This window comes from Simochromis diagramma, unplaced genomic scaffold (genome assembly GCF_900408965.1).
Source record: "Simochromis diagramma unplaced genomic scaffold, fSimDia1.1 OVJJ01000021.1, whole genome shotgun sequence".
Classification (NCBI taxonomy): Eukaryota; Metazoa; Chordata; class Actinopteri; order Cichliformes; family Cichlidae; genus Simochromis; species Simochromis diagramma.
Window position 1 is genome coordinate 526,569 of NW_024387194.1, and position 15,000 is coordinate 541,568.

At 45.3% G+C, this 15,000-nt stretch overlaps 2 protein-coding genes across 3 annotated transcripts in view; both read left to right on the top strand.

Annotated features, from left to right (window-relative positions):
- LOC120745246 overlaps nucleotides 1–2,669 on the top strand; it is a 5,481-nt gene extending 2,812 nt beyond the window's left edge. The window contains exons 5-7 of the mRNA XM_040049965.1: nucleotides 10–232; nucleotides 919–1,022; nucleotides 1,887–2,669. Of these exons, the coding sequence (XP_039905899.1) occupies nucleotides 10–232; nucleotides 919–1,022; nucleotides 1,887–2,312 (753 nt within the window). The 3' untranslated portion in view covers nucleotides 2,313–2,669. The remainder of the gene's footprint in view (nucleotides 1–9; nucleotides 233–918; nucleotides 1,023–1,886) is intronic.
- Nucleotides 2,670–9,571: 6,902 nt separating this feature from the next.
- The window catches only part of ppox (protoporphyrinogen oxidase), a 12,859-nt gene continuing 7,430 nt past the window's right edge, over nucleotides 9,572–15,000 (top strand). Inside the window, exons 1-6 of one of the 2 annotated variants that reach the window (XM_040049935.1) lie at nucleotides 9,572–9,778; nucleotides 11,925–12,015; nucleotides 13,218–13,352; nucleotides 13,533–13,648; nucleotides 13,810–13,942; nucleotides 14,786–14,930. In XM_040049935.1, coding sequence (XP_039905869.1) covers nucleotides 11,932–12,015; nucleotides 13,218–13,352; nucleotides 13,533–13,648; nucleotides 13,810–13,942; nucleotides 14,786–14,930 — 613 coding nt within the window. In that variant the 5' untranslated portion in view covers nucleotides 9,572–9,778; nucleotides 11,925–11,931. The remainder of the gene's footprint in view (nucleotides 9,779–11,924; nucleotides 12,016–13,217; nucleotides 13,353–13,532; nucleotides 13,649–13,809; nucleotides 13,943–14,785; nucleotides 14,931–15,000) is intronic. The other variant, XM_040049934.1, reaches the window with a different exon arrangement.

Consider the following 15,000-nt stretch of genomic DNA (forward strand, 5'->3'; position numbering starts at 1 on the left):
CAATTGTAGCTGGCCACCCATCATTATGTCAGTGTTTGTCCTCTTCCAGACCTGATCCTGCGCATGCTGGACTACGACCCTAAAAGCCGCATCACGCCATTCTATGCCCTGCAGCACAATTTCTTCAAGAAAACAACAGATGAAGGAACCAATACTAGTTCATCTACATCCACCTCTCCTGCCATGGACCACTCTCATTCTGCCTCCACTACTAGCTCTGTTTCTAGCTCTGGTAATGTAGACTCTTCTCTTTCTGCACCAGCTTTCCTTGAACTTTTTTTCCGTATCTGTTAGAATGAGGAATATGTCATCCTTGTCACAGCTCCAAAGAAATGGTAGCGATTTAGATTTCATCCCTAAAATGTCTCAAGCAGGATTTTGTTAGGATCAAGTAGACCGGGGCAGGAGTGTAGTGAAACTGCTGAGAGGATGCTGTTTGCTGGGCGTTAGTGCTTCATAATACAGATTTGATGTGACCCAGTGATATTCAATGGAGGGTCTATGTACTTAAACACTGCAGCACGGTCACCCTCCCTGTCCCTGTCAGCACATTACTTTATTTCTCAGTCAGGTTTTCATAGTTTTCTTGATGAACATGAAAGTGGCGAGACAGGCGAGTTCATTCTGGGTGACAGGAAAAGCAGATCCACTCTTTAGTCTTCTTCAGCGTCGCGCAAACACGCTACGAGTCAGAGCTGAACGCCCAGCGTTCGTGGCGGGGTACATACCCGACAGAGGCGCGGGACCTTCTAACCACCCTACTGAAGCCACGCCCCTCCTCTTCTTCTTTTTTGTAAATGTCTTTCTTTTAGTTCACACAGAATGAATGCATTATGGCTTGTTTTAGCTAAAAGTATAAATCCATGAAGTAAAGCTGTGCTCAAGTGTGAATTTAATGTTGGTGTCAATTATTTCCAGGTGGCTCCAGTGGTTCTTCCAATGACAACCGCAACTACCGCTACAGTAATCGTTACTACAACTCTGCTGTTACACATTCAGACTATGAGATGACCAGCCCTCAGGTACCACTGTCACTGTTTGCATACACAATAACAGAGAATTATTGAGACGGTATGAGGACCTTTGCATCAGTCACTCGCTGCTGCAGGGAATGTTTATCCCGGGTCAGATTACTTTAGCAGCTTCATTCCTGTTGGCAGTGATGAAATATTTTGCCCACACTAGTTTTTTCTGACCATAATCCTTTTTGAGTAGTTTTATTTTGAAAATCTGCATATTGACTTTAAAAATTGTGAAAGACAACAGTATAAGCATAGCAAACTCTTCACTTCCATCCATGAAAACCAGTATTCATCATGATATTTTGTCCTTAAACGCTCGTGCTCCAGCCTGTTTGTAAAGGACTTCTCTGTAACCTGGAACTGAACCATCCAAATCTTACTGGAGTTCCCATAATATTCATCAAATAAGCCTCTTTTCCAGTAGCACCTGCTGGGCACCATCTGACTTCTCTACTCAACTCTACTCTTGGTTTCAATTGTTAAGCACCACCTGAGTGTGGGTGGGGTTGTCATAGCAAAGCAGCCTGAAAGTGCCGTGATGTCATCTGTGTGTAAAACAGTCGACTCGCTCTGTCTGGATGCTGTCGTCAGCCGCCGGGCACAAAAACGTCGGAGCGCGCCGTCTTTGCGGTTGCATGTAGCCGACCAGTCCACTGATTGGTCGCTTCCTGGCCAATCAGTGGCATTTAGTCATCTCTACACGGCTCGATGGGAACCCTGGCCGCGTAGCTTAAAGAAGTGTCTGGTGCCGCGTACTACCACAAGGACAGAGTTGAGTCGGTGCTTGTGGAAAAGAGATGGTGCTGTCACTGGTCCCATTATAATCCCAACCCACTGACCGTGTCTCTCTTCTTTTCCATCTAGGCTCCCTCACAGCAGCAGATGAGAATGTGGCCAGGCAGTGATGGCGGAGGTGGGGGTCAGGATCCAGGATACACCCAGTTGCTGCTCCATAAGCCAGCTGCCTCCCAACAACACCAGCGCCACTTCTTGGACCCGCCCCACCACCCACACCCAACTTACTCCCACCATGGGAATGGTGGCCGTGGCCTGAGGCAGGGTGGACAGACAGGCATCGGCGGAGGGGGGGGCCCACAGGGATCCTCGCCCCAGATGAGTGACAGCATGGATGTGAGTGTATCCCTGGGGCTGCACCACCTGGGGGCGGTGTCTTCCATGGAGGCCTCTCAGTTTGGCTCTGCATCTCTGCCCCGCTCTGCCAATCGGACTGTCTGCCTTCCGGACTCGGACGGCTCCCACCGCCCCAGGGCCACAAGCCCAGCCCCCTGAAGACTACTACCCTGCCTCCAACAACAATAACCCCACTGGGGGAGGCAGAGGGAGGCCGGACTCAGACGAGGGGCCAGCCAACTCTTGATAAAACCTGAACCATGCCCTAAAGCCATACAATTTTAACTACAACTACTACAACTACACACATACAGCCAGAGTTCAGAGACAAAGAGGTGAACTTTGTGCTGAAGGAGACTTTGTACTGCATGAGAGGAGGAGGAAGAAGGAGGAGGATGCTGGGAAACTCCTTTTTCCTGTTTTAGTTTGTCTTTGTCGCGCCTGTAACTGGAAAGGAATGATTGTGACCAGTTTGTTTTTATTAATTTTAGTGTTGATTAATATCATTTGATTTTTTCTCGGGTTTGAGGAGTGTGTGTTCTGTGTGGTTGTTGTTTGAGTCTGGAGAGGAGGAGGAGGAGGATGAAGGGGAAAGAGAGAGAAGTTTTTCCATTTTATTCCATAAAGTAGCTGTAAGCTGAAGGAGGGCTCGTGCTCGCATTGGTCTGTTCCTGTTTGCAACACGTGCATGTGTGTTGTAAGATATGAGATCAGATTTGTAGCAGGCCCCCCCCCTCGCTGGTCTGGACGGACGGTGTCTATTGATCAGTCTGACACGTCGAAGTCAGGTCACAGTTGAAGTGAAAAAGGACCCATTTTGAAAGTAGGTGTAAATGCAGGCAGGAGGCTATACATACATATATATATAATATGCATATGTATGTGTATATATATGTACTGCTACACGAAGAAGACGGGGCGATTTGAAAGGTTGTGGTTGAGGACTGGCGGATTCTCTCTCGTTTTTCTTTGCGTTTGTTCTTCCTCTGATGTTCTTTGGTCGCAGCAGCACGGACAGCGAGAGGGAGACGGAGGGAGGAGGTGGTCACGGGACACTGATGCCTTGCTGACACTCACAGGGATCTCCTCCTCCTCCTTCTCCGCCTCACGCTCTCCCTGCTTTCCTCTTCCTCTCCTTCTCCTGTTGTTTTTTCTCCTCCAGACAAGCTCCTCCTCTCTGTGCTGCTAATCACCATGACAACTGGTCCGGATTGCTGCTAAAGATCCAACACAGATCAATAAAAAAATAACAAAGAAATAGAAACAGAAAATTTAAAAGAAACTTTTTAACCCTTCTGCTTAATGAGAAAAGGATAAAGTAAGAACCACTGCATCTCAATGTATTTATTACTATTTAACAAGAAAAAAACAAACTGAAAGTAACCCTTTTTTCTGCTCTTCTTTTGTTTGGTTGCCTTCTTTCTGCAGGTGAGCTCTGATTGGCTATTGTAACAGTGACAGTAACTGGTGACATGGGAATGCCACTGGTTGTGGGGCTGGGTGGAGGGTAAGGGTTGGGGCAAAATAAAGTTGGATATATAATAAGAATAAAGAGTATACTTTTGCACACCAAAGTCAAACAAACATCAGCTTTCTGCTTTTCTTCCTCCTGATCTGATCGTCGCGCCCTGTCAGGTTGAATGCTGCACTTCTCATTTTCCGTCCTTGCTCCTCGTACAGCCACCACACTTTCTAAAGAAGTGTGGATATCCACTGAATTAATGAAACATGTCATCATAACAGCTGTTACACATGAAACAGTCAGGCTACAATAAGGTTTTTGTCTTAATTAAAGGCGTGAAAATGAGCTGTGGTACACTTGTAGTTGTTAGCTCGGTGCTAATACCACCACAAACTAAATAGGAGAAAGGAACTGGGCATCAGGAGACTTCCTACTGAATATCAACCATTGCCTGATCACTGACCTTACAAAGGTGAGTTGTGTGTTGTTCTTTCAACTTGTTGAGTTGTAGCTATGCGCTGGCTCTGATGTCTGCAGCACCCTGCACTTATGAAGGTCATTGCCAAAGAAACTGGATGTACAGTATGTTGGCCCTGCAAGTAATGGATCTGTTGTGATGACCTGATGGAAAGAAGCAGCTGCACTTCTGAGTAAGAAGCTCAACCCTCGCCCGACTCATTCGTAGGTTAGGACTTGGGAACAAAGATTCTGTAGATCGCGCTGCCGGGCTGAGCGATTTCCTCAACTGACTTTAAATCTTACAGACGTGCCTCCTTCCCTGAATGGAGATTTTCAGCTGTGAGTGAAAGAGCAAACACTCTGCAGAAAAGGTTCATCATCAAAGCAGACGCTTTTCCAAGTCTGATATTTAGGAATCTACTGGAAGCTTTTTTTAAATTGACAGTTCTTCAAGAGTACTGTCGATTAAAGACCAAAATACTCAGTTCTGCTCTACAAGGGCCTGATATCCACTTACAAGGACATTATGCTGCTACTGTTGTATCAAAACTTTAAACAAAAGTAAGGTAAAAAAAAAAAAATCTGGCAATTCTTTGTTTTTACATTCATCAGGCCCCAATGTGACCAAATATCAAAGAGGAATTAAAAATGCTGCTGTGGAAGAGTCCGGGTCTTAGGAGGTTAAGTATCTCGGGGTCTAGCTCATGAGTGATGGGAGAAGGGAGCGAGAGATTGACAGTCGGATTGGTGCTGCGGCTGCAGTGATGTGGATGCTGTTGTTGTGGTGGCGAGAGAGCTGAGTGTAAAAGCAAAGCTCTCAATTTACCTGTGGATCTACATTCGTCCCTCACCTATTGTCACGAGCTTTGGGTAGTAACCAAAAGAATTGCGTATACAAGCGGCAGAAGTGAGCTTTCTTCCTGGCTGACCCTCTGCGATTAGAGACAGCCATCCAGGAAAGGCTCGGAGTAGAGCCGCTGCTCCTCCACATCAAAAGGAGCCAGCTGAGGTGGTTTGGGTGGCTGACAAGGATGCCTCCTGGACGAGGTGTTCTGGGCATGTCCCACCGGGAGGAGGCCCCGGGGCAGACCCAGGACACGCTGGAGGGATTATATATCTCAGCTGGCCTGGAAACTTCTTGGTGATCCCCTGGAGAAGCTGGGGATGTGGCTGGGGGTCTGGGCTTCTCTGCCTAGGCTGCTGCCCTGCAACCTGGCCCCAGATGAGCAGAAAAGATGGAAGGATGTACTGACAGGACTTTGTGCTGTTGAAATTTGAGATCTCGAAGTTAAAAGACACAGCTGGTCAAAAGGCATTAAGTGGAAGAGAAGTTAAACTTTAGCATGATTGGATTGCTGATGTTTGAAGAGGCGAACAGGAGGCTGATAATATCGTGCATATTAATTTATTTAAGAAGTGACAATATTCTTTAAAAAATGTGACTTTATTCAGAGGTTCATCATTATTCTACAGGCATCACACTGACAGGCGTACAGTGATAAAGCTCAGCCTTCAGCGTGTATATGACCACTCTGGTTCACCCGTCGGCTTTTACAGGGAATCAAGCTTGTGTGGTGCTTTGAGCGCTTTCTTCTTTCACGCTGCGTTCACCTGCACACTCATACCAGCACTTTTTAGCTAACATTCAAACAAACAAAATGGAGGTTGTACCCTTTATATACTACAACTGTCAGATGATTGGTCTAAAAGAATCACATGTCAACCTGTGCTTTTAAGATTATGGTTAACAACAATTTTAAATCTTAAAACAGGTGTTTACAGTAAGTTTTGTCTTTTTGTGAAAGTTTTAAAAGCTTGTTTACAAAAACAAAACGTGACGAATGCTGAAATCCAACAGTCTGTCTCTGAGAAAGCAGCCTAGTTAAACTGCCTGCATAGCTTAAGGAGACGATTGCTTTCATTTTGATGTTATTCACTGGGTTATTTTTTTTATAGCTCTCTACATCAAAAGCGATTATTAATGTGCTGCTTAGTTTGGAGTCACCAGCGCCCTGTCCTACAGGAGTGGGGCAGGGATCAGGGAAGTCCAAAGCTACTTGGTGAGCCAACAAACAACTGCTGAAACGTTCTTGGGAACACAGACTGTCAGCTTTCTGGTTGGAAGGTATCTGAACTGCTATCTGAGGTTGAGAGATATTGGCTTGATATATCCAGAGGTTGGGTTCTGGAAACCAGTCTCCCTGAGAGGGAGTGAATTCTGCTGGACTTGGGAGTTCCTCTCAGTGAATATGTGCCGTGGTGAGCATCCCTATAGCCACTGGTTTGAATCCTGTATGTTGGGGTTTTCCAAAGTGGATAAGAGAGTTACTTCCCTGCACATTCGGGTTTGGTCCTGAAGATTTTATTATATATTTTTTATTAGTCCTTTATTTATCCAGGTAAACATCTCATTTTCAATGACCTGGCATCATGGCAGCAAAAGTCAAAATACATGTACCACACAAGTACATAAGAATGAAAACAAATACAATATCCCGCACAAACGTGAAATATTTACAATAACAGATGATTAAGAGCAACATTAAAACAATCACACTAAAATAATTATTCTCTTGTTCCTTTAAGACGGACCTAAACTCCCCTCAGGGAACCATTTCTGACTATTTCAGTTCCTTCTGCAGATGTTCCAGGAAGCAGGGGCAGCGTATTTAAAAGCCCTTTTTCCTAATTCTGTTCTGAGTTTTGAGACAATCAATTGTCTGATATTATGAGAACGAAGCCTGTATTGGTTGTTTTCCACATATAAACACACAGATAAGAGGGAACCAGCCCAAGGAGAGATTTATAAAGACCAACCAATGGGAAGGTCTTTACGTGCCAGTAATGACACGTAAAGCACAACGGTGGACGGTATCAGATTTCTTTAGATAGTGTGCAGGTGCATTCATAAAAAGCACGTCACCGTAATCCAATACAGGTAAAAAGAAAGAAAAACCTTGCATGAATCTAGTGTTTTCTCACTTGGAGGGAGAAACAGGATCGATTTCTAAAAAAGTTGCTTAGTTTAAACTTGGACACAAGCCTTTGAATGTGAGTTTTAACATGATAAATTCTGATCTATAACAGTCCCTGGATACTCGTAAGAACATTTCAATTTCAGTTCCTTGAATGGTTTTAATCTTAGGAGACGTAGCTAGCAACTCTTTGCCATTTGAGAATAACATGAACTGGGATTTCTCTGCATTTAACACCAACTTAAGTTGAGTTCAAGGACTGAAAGACTGCAGAAATTGCAGGGTTTGTGCTACTGAAGGAGATGAACAAGAGATAATTTATCATCTGCATAAAGATGGAATGCAGCATTTGATAAGTTATCTCAAAGGTTGTTTATGTAAAGAGAAAAAAGCAACGGTCCTGGTACGGAGCCCTGAGGAACTCCTTTGGATAGTGGGGGGAAAGAGGAAGAAGACCCAGCATGGACACAGTGTGTTCTTGCTGACAAGTAATTTGATAACCAGCTTACAGCATTTACAGATAGACCAACATTGTTTAGTCTGTTTACTAAAACAGCCCATTACATCAATGATGTCATTAACCACTTTAATGCAGCGGTTATTGTGCTGTGTTGTTGTCTGAATCTCCACTGATGTTGGGAAAGAACTGAATTTTTGTCCAAACAGGTCTTTTAATATTAATAAGCTTTTCTAGAACTTTTGCAAAAACAGAGGATTTAGATATGGACCTGTAGTTATTTCAACAAAGGCAGATTTCTACTGTCTGAGAGGCTAAGATTAAAAATGTAAGTTGGTGGTTCAGCTATGAAATCTGCAGCCAACTTAAGAAGAGGATCAAGTTGATCTGGTCCTGCAGATTGATTTAGCTCCAACAGATTCAAAGCCCTGTGGAGGCTTGGACCACAGATTCAGTCTGGTTGGCTGCACCACGGCCGCCTGTTGATTAAGCTGTTTCACATGCAGTTCAATATGTCACAGTTTTCATTTTTCAAAGACTGGCATCTCATCATGTCCCCATAGGAAGATTTCATTATTTTCCATTTTTAGGATCCTTCAGATGTCTAGTAGTTTTTGAAAAGTAAAACTCTGATTTTGTTGTTTTTTGTTGCCGTCCCGTTCAGCACTGTAGCATCAGAATTATTGACTGAAGGCCAAGAAAAATGTCCCACAGATTTATGTTCCCAAGTGGATCATTACAGCTTTGCTATACTGGTCCACTCGATTGAGCTTTATAATTTATTTATTTATTTTTAACTTTTAAGTTATTACAGTCAGAACAGACGTGACTGGGGTTAGGAAAGGGAAAGACGTAGACAAGAGAAGTTTGACTAAGGAGAGGGAAAGAAAAACAGGGGAAGCAGGACAGCGAGAAAAGACGATCTGCAGGATCACCTGCTGGGAAAAAAGAAAACAAGCAAAAGGAGAACGACTGTTTTTCTGCATGACAATGAAAAAGATGCTGCGACAAAGAAACAAATCTGTCAGGAATTAAATTGTAATTTAAACTGCGCAGACTCTCCGATTGCTGTTGTTTTGCTTTTTAAACTTTAGTGGTCCTGTAGGGGCATGTTGGGGGATTCTACCTCACTAAAAAGCTGAAGCATGCACACTGACTGTGCTCTAACCCTAAAAGCCTTAAAGACCGAGGAGTCCTAACTGTCAGTACTTCACCTCGTGCCCGCTGAGCATTTCTGATGAAACCTGAAACCCAGCAGAAGTAGGGCCACATAAATAAAGCAAATACTGACCTTTTCACCTGCACTGTTAAACTGCGCTGCTGTTATTTGAGTCACACCTGAACCAGTTGGCAGCAGTAAAGTCGAAAACGGGAAACTCTTTCCTGTCAGGATGTACTTCTATTCTGAAGGAGTCTGAAAGTTGGAAGCATTCCAACACAAGGAGTAATCAAACCTTGCTGGGAGAAAGAAAGGCGGGAAACAAAGAGCTTTGGATGGACTGTGGGACGGCAAGCAACAGAATTTAAACTGGATTAGTTAGACATCAGTCAAAGAGGGCCGTTACCAGCTACACCTCCATGGATACTTCCTGATGCCACAGTAGATTTCACATTATTGGAAAAGAAGAATTTCATTGACCAGTATTATAATTATGTTCAAATATATACAAACACAGCTGGTCAAACTGGTGTAGCTGTGGTCCCGGAGTTTACGGTTGAAATAGGGAAAAGGATTAATGATGGACTTTCAGTATACACCGGAGAAATGCTCACAATACTATTAGCTTTCAGTGGGTAGCAGGCATGAGGCCATTACATGCAGTCATTCGTTCAGATTCAAGCTCATCATTGGTCCGTCTACAGTCACTCAGACGGTGGAGCAGAGATTCAGCAAACACGTTTCAGAACACACGTGATGCGACTTACAGGTGTTTTTATGGATTCCGGCACACTGTGGAGTCAGGAAATAAGTAATAAGTAACATAATACGGGGGAGTGTGACTACTGTGGAGAGGAGGAAACATGCTCAGTAACATCAAATAGGACCTTTGTGATCAAAGGTCATCAGGCCTTATTTCAGTTTTAAAAAGAGGGGAAGCTGTTTGGATTTGAGACCCAGACCACACTCCACACCAGTTGGTGGCGGTAATGCACCATTCAGCTGTTTGCCAGCTGCCAATAAAAATCTAAAATCAAGACGAAGTCGGAAGCGTTATTGTGGTCGTGAGTGGAGGCTGCGGAGCGCGGACTCGTTGCCGTGCCTCGTCTACAGGTAAGCCCGAGCTCGGCAGCAGGACGCTGACCGTGAAGCGGCTCTGCCCGCTGTTGGCGCAGACTCTGTAACAGCCCGCGTGTTTGTTTCACGGGGATGGTGTTGGGCATCGTCCACCTGCCAAAGTACGCTCGTTCACACTTTCCACTGTGACCTGTCGTCGGGTTGTTTGGAAATGTCAGCAGCGTGCCACAGCTCTGCTGACATGTTTATGCGGCGCGTAAACCTTCTTGCGCGTCTACACTAGGCTGTGCGGCAGCGTCTGTAGACTCGCGCACGCATAACAGCACACGCACACATTGCGCGTGGGTGGCTGTAGCTGAGGTGGCAGAACTGGTTCGAGCCTAGTCTGCATGCGAGATACTGACTGTTCGTCTCCGATGCATCCACGGGATGTGTGCAGATGTTAGTTAGCTAAGCCACCTGTGCTGGTGTGACTGGGTGAATGCACAAGTTACGTGAAGCGCTTTGATTGCTCAACATGGTGTAGAAACGCGCCGTGCGCGGGCACGGCCTGCTGTGGAACTTTCTGCACGTCGTTCCTCTGGTCCGGTAACATCTGGGTTCATGTCTGTCAGCTGCAATATTAAAAAAAATCAAAGGGCAGTTATGCTCACATCTGTGCTGAAACATGATTTAAAAAGTTCACAGATGAGTTTTAATAAAATGTTAACATGACGTCACATCATGACATCACATTGTTTACAGTTTTTAAAGCAGTTCGAGATGAAACTGATGAGAGAAAATGTGCTGAAAGTTTCACGTCAACTGTTAAAGATGATTTTATATGAATATGATGCAATCAGACTCTGCAACGTGTGCACGCGCATACGCGTGCGTGAGTCTGATCATCACTGAAGGAGATGCGCGTGCCCGAAGCTTACATTTACGCGTCAGATAAGAGGCGGCTGGCTTCACCACATCTCACAAATGACAGCTCACTGAACCGCCGTGCTTCCTAATCCACTGAGGATAAAGGCGACACACCAAGGACAGAAAATTGGAATTCTTTCCTTTATTTCTGCTCTTTTAAGTATCAACTACACAAAAAGCCTCCTGCCAGGCTGCAGGGCTCTTTGTGTGAAGGTGGGCGGTTGGACAGACTGACAGGGTGGAGGGTGACAGAGTGAGAGGCCTGATAAACCAACTGTCGGCTATATCTTTACCAGCTATCGGCTATCAGCTACACTCAGGTCGGGGCTGGAAATAAAAATCTTCCAAACATTTTACCAGCCGCTAGTTTCTGTGTGTAACATTTGGCCAGAACAACCAAACCTTATGAATTGTATCATTTATTCTTAAATGGCCTGTATTTATATAGTGCTTTACTAGTGCCTGAGGACCCCAAAGTGCTTTACACAACCAGTCATCCACACATCCACACACTGGTGATGGCAGCTACATTGTAGCCACAGCCACCCTGGGGCGCACTGACAGAGGCGAGGCTGCCGGACACTGGCGCCACCGGGCCCTCTGACCACCACCAGTAGGCAACGGGTGAAGTGTCTTGCCCAAGGACACAACGACCGAGACTGTCCAAGCCGGGGCTCGAACCGGCAACCTTCCGACTACAAGGCGAACTCCCAACTCTTGAGCCACGATCACCCCAACTAATTAACTGTGTTACATTTCTGTACAGTACATTTTTTTCTTACAGTGTATCACACATGTGTACCTGTACACACTGATGTAACACAGTATGAACACCTTAACTTAATTTAAACCTGACACGGTGGCTTGTGCATCGTTTTAAATTTACACGCCACTTCATAAATTTACCCACATTTGGCCAGTGGTGGGTCCTAATTTCCACCCCAGCTCAGGTCCATCAGTATGTTTCACAGCTTGTCTATCCTACAGTCTGTTTGCCATGAAGCAGAGGTTCAGCTTTAGTCTCTAATATTGAATTAAACATATAGGATTGTTAGCTCGCATGAGCAGGTGTTTCACTTCCCCTCAGAATCTCACAACAGAGCAGAGTTAAGGTCTGGAGATGGATGGTTAATCCAGTCATTCTAATGTTAAACCTTTAAGTTCGGTTCTTCATTTCACGTTCACCATGGTGGCGTAAAAACCCCCAAAACAAACGTGTGTCCAAAAACCGGACGAGCATATTCACTCTTCTTGATTTCATTTGTGTTTGCAGTTGGCCAATGAGAACAGTCGCTGTCCTTGGAGGAGGGATTGGGGGTTTGGCTGCATCCTACTACCTGTGCAAGAGCCCCCAGGTTACCAAGGTAACACATGCTTTGTTTGATTAGGAGAAAAAAGCTGGGAACAAAAACCCTCCATGTATGAAGCAAGTTTCTCGAGCACCCTTATTACATCTGGCAGATGTTAGAAACACCCTGTGACAGTGAGCTGAAAACCTGCTTGTTGCTGGTTGAAGTTCATTATTGTTGCGCTGTTTGAAAAGTGCGCTTGAAAGGGAGTCAGCGGATCCCACGTGCTGCAGTGTAAGTACAGGAACAAAGGCAGGTGGTGTTTCCCCCACACTAGCTTCTTTTACTGGCTCCCTGTTTAGTCCAGAGTTGGATTTGAAAGCCTACCCCTCATTTTTCTAACCCTCATCAAACCAGGAAGTGAAACCTCGAGATGTGGTTAGAAATTCCATTGGTAAAATGTCCTCAGCTAAGACGGGCAGGAAGTCCTGTGTGCTCAGTTCTGTTCACTTTTATTTAACACCTATCTCAGGACACTTTATATAAGAAGGCTGTTTCACATCAGTGCGCTGACCTCACTGCTAGTTAGAGCGAATGACCCAACTTTGTGTTGCGCTGAGCGCGCTGCTCTGCGGCTGCGAGATGCTCCTTCATTTCAAAAAATTGTGTCCCTCGTTGTATCCACTACGAGGGTCTGTGTCGTTTTATATCCAAATGTTTAATAAAACATGTATCGCTCATTCATCAGCACTAAAGCTCTGAAACTGTGCCGACTAGTGAAGAGTGTGTCGTTTCCACAATAGTCCCCCCGAGGTCCACGGAGCCGTTGAAAGGACTCTGGAGGTCCCTGTATGTGGAAAAGTTGACCAAACTTGGACGTGTGCAGAACGTTCATGTTCTGCAGGCTTTGCTTCTATTGGTCGCGGGAAAGTGCATCGCCACGCACCGCGGTCGATGCACGAGTATATCACGCTCCACATCTGTGCTCGTGATGCTCTTTCCTCGGCGCAGCAGGAAACTTAATGTGCGGCAAAACCTGTAGACATGAGTGGGTCCAGTGTGAAAGGATGTAGTGATTAAAGGACTTCCTGTGCAGGTGCAGGGCTTTATGTCCTCCAGGAACATCTAAAACATGAGATATGCAAATGAAGATTCAGGAAGGTCACTAAGATGTTCATATGAAATGTTGTGCCTCTTACTACCGTTTCACTTGTCTTTCATTTCTTGGTCATTGCTGCGCACATCTTGAGAGGATTTAAACCTAAATATCCAAACAGGTCATCCTTCTAGAGGCAAGCAGTCGTTTTGGAGGTTGGCTGTGGTCCACTCGGAGATCAGATGGAGCAGTGTTTGAACATGGACCCAGAGGGATTCGACCTGCAGGGGCGGTGGGCTCCAACACGCTCAATATGGTGAGTTCATATCATAACAGCAACACTGAGACCAAATCACAGCAACTGTTGATAAGAGCTGAACTGACCACGACAGACTGAAACCTGGACGTGTGTGTGTGTCTGTGTGTGTCTGTCTGTGCGTGTGTGTGTGTGTGTGTGTCTGTGTGTGTCTGTCTGTGCGTGTGTGTGCGTTTGCAGGTGGATGATTTGGGTCTTGGAGAGGAGATCCTGCCGGTCAGCTACAGCCACGTTGCCTCCAGAAACAGATACCTGTATGTTAATGGTCAGCTGCACAAGATGCCGTCAGGAATCAGGTGAGTGTTTACAAACATTTGAATCAACCAAACATTGATTTTGCATTATGTGCTGCTGAATGTCGACCGGCTGTATAAATATACATATATTTCAAATGAAATCACGAAGCGTAACCTGTAACTTTCCGTCTTCCTCTCCGTCTCCTTGTGCATTTTTTCAGTGGGATTGTGCGGACAGTCCCACCGTTCTCTCGGCCGCTGCTGCTGAGCGTCGCTGCTGAGATCCTGGTGAATAAAACCAAGAACGACGACGAGTCAGTCCATTCGTTCGTTTCGAGGAGGCTAGGAAAGGAGGTGAGCAGAACTTTGTGTCAGTAAACAAGCCCCACACACAGTCGCTTCAATAAACCTGTGGTAACATGGCAAAAACAGAGATGCAACAGGAGCCACAAATCAAACGGCATCATTGAAACCAAGTTACTGACCTAACACCAGCCAAATATAGCAACAAGAAACCCAAACAAAAGTGACCTGATGTCAGTCTCAAAATGTTCAGTCTGGAAAAACTTCGCTGATTTAGTAACTTCAATAAGACTCCTTTCATCAGCAATATACTTACATCTTATCAAACCCAGACAAATGTTTTCCAGTTGCACTTTTGCTTTTGCAAAGGCCCACAAAAAGACCCCTTACTAAAAGAAACAAAACCGCAGCAGCCCTTCAGTTAGAGTGGAAACTCCTGTGTGCTTGCCTGATCATGCACCCCAGTCGGTATTCAGATTAGAGCTGCTTGAACATTCAGCCCAGTGACCCCTGTAGGCAGCTCTAAAGGTTCTGAAGCAAAGAGCTGACGCGTGACCAGGAGGCCGGCAAAAACTCAGACTGAACCAAAGCCTGAATGAGCAGGTGTAGATACCTGACAGCTGTTTATCTCATTCTTTATGAGGGAGGGACTCATGATGCAGCGAGGATTATCATTTGGAAACACGAGTGTATTTATTAAGGAAGACATGGAAACGTGAAGCTAGTCTCTAACAGTAATTACATAAGATTCACTTAACTAAACAGGTAACGTGTGTGTGTGTGTGTGTGTGTGTGTGTGTGTGTGTGTGTGTGTGTGTGTGTGTGTGTGTGTGTGTGTGTGTGTGTGTGTGTGTGTGTGTGTGTGTGTGTGTGTGTGTGTGTGTGTGTGTGTAGTTAGCAGACATAGCTGTGGACAGCTTGTGTCGGGGTGTATTTGCAGGGGACTGCAGGAAGTTGAGTGTGCGCTCTTGTTTTCCTGTCCTCTACAACGCAGAGCAGCACAGAGGTTCCATCGTCCTGGGAATGCTGCTGGGCTCAGGTACACTCCAACACTTCCACTCTGACCATTTCTGACAGTTTCCCAGTACGTGCAACCATTTACCCGCACT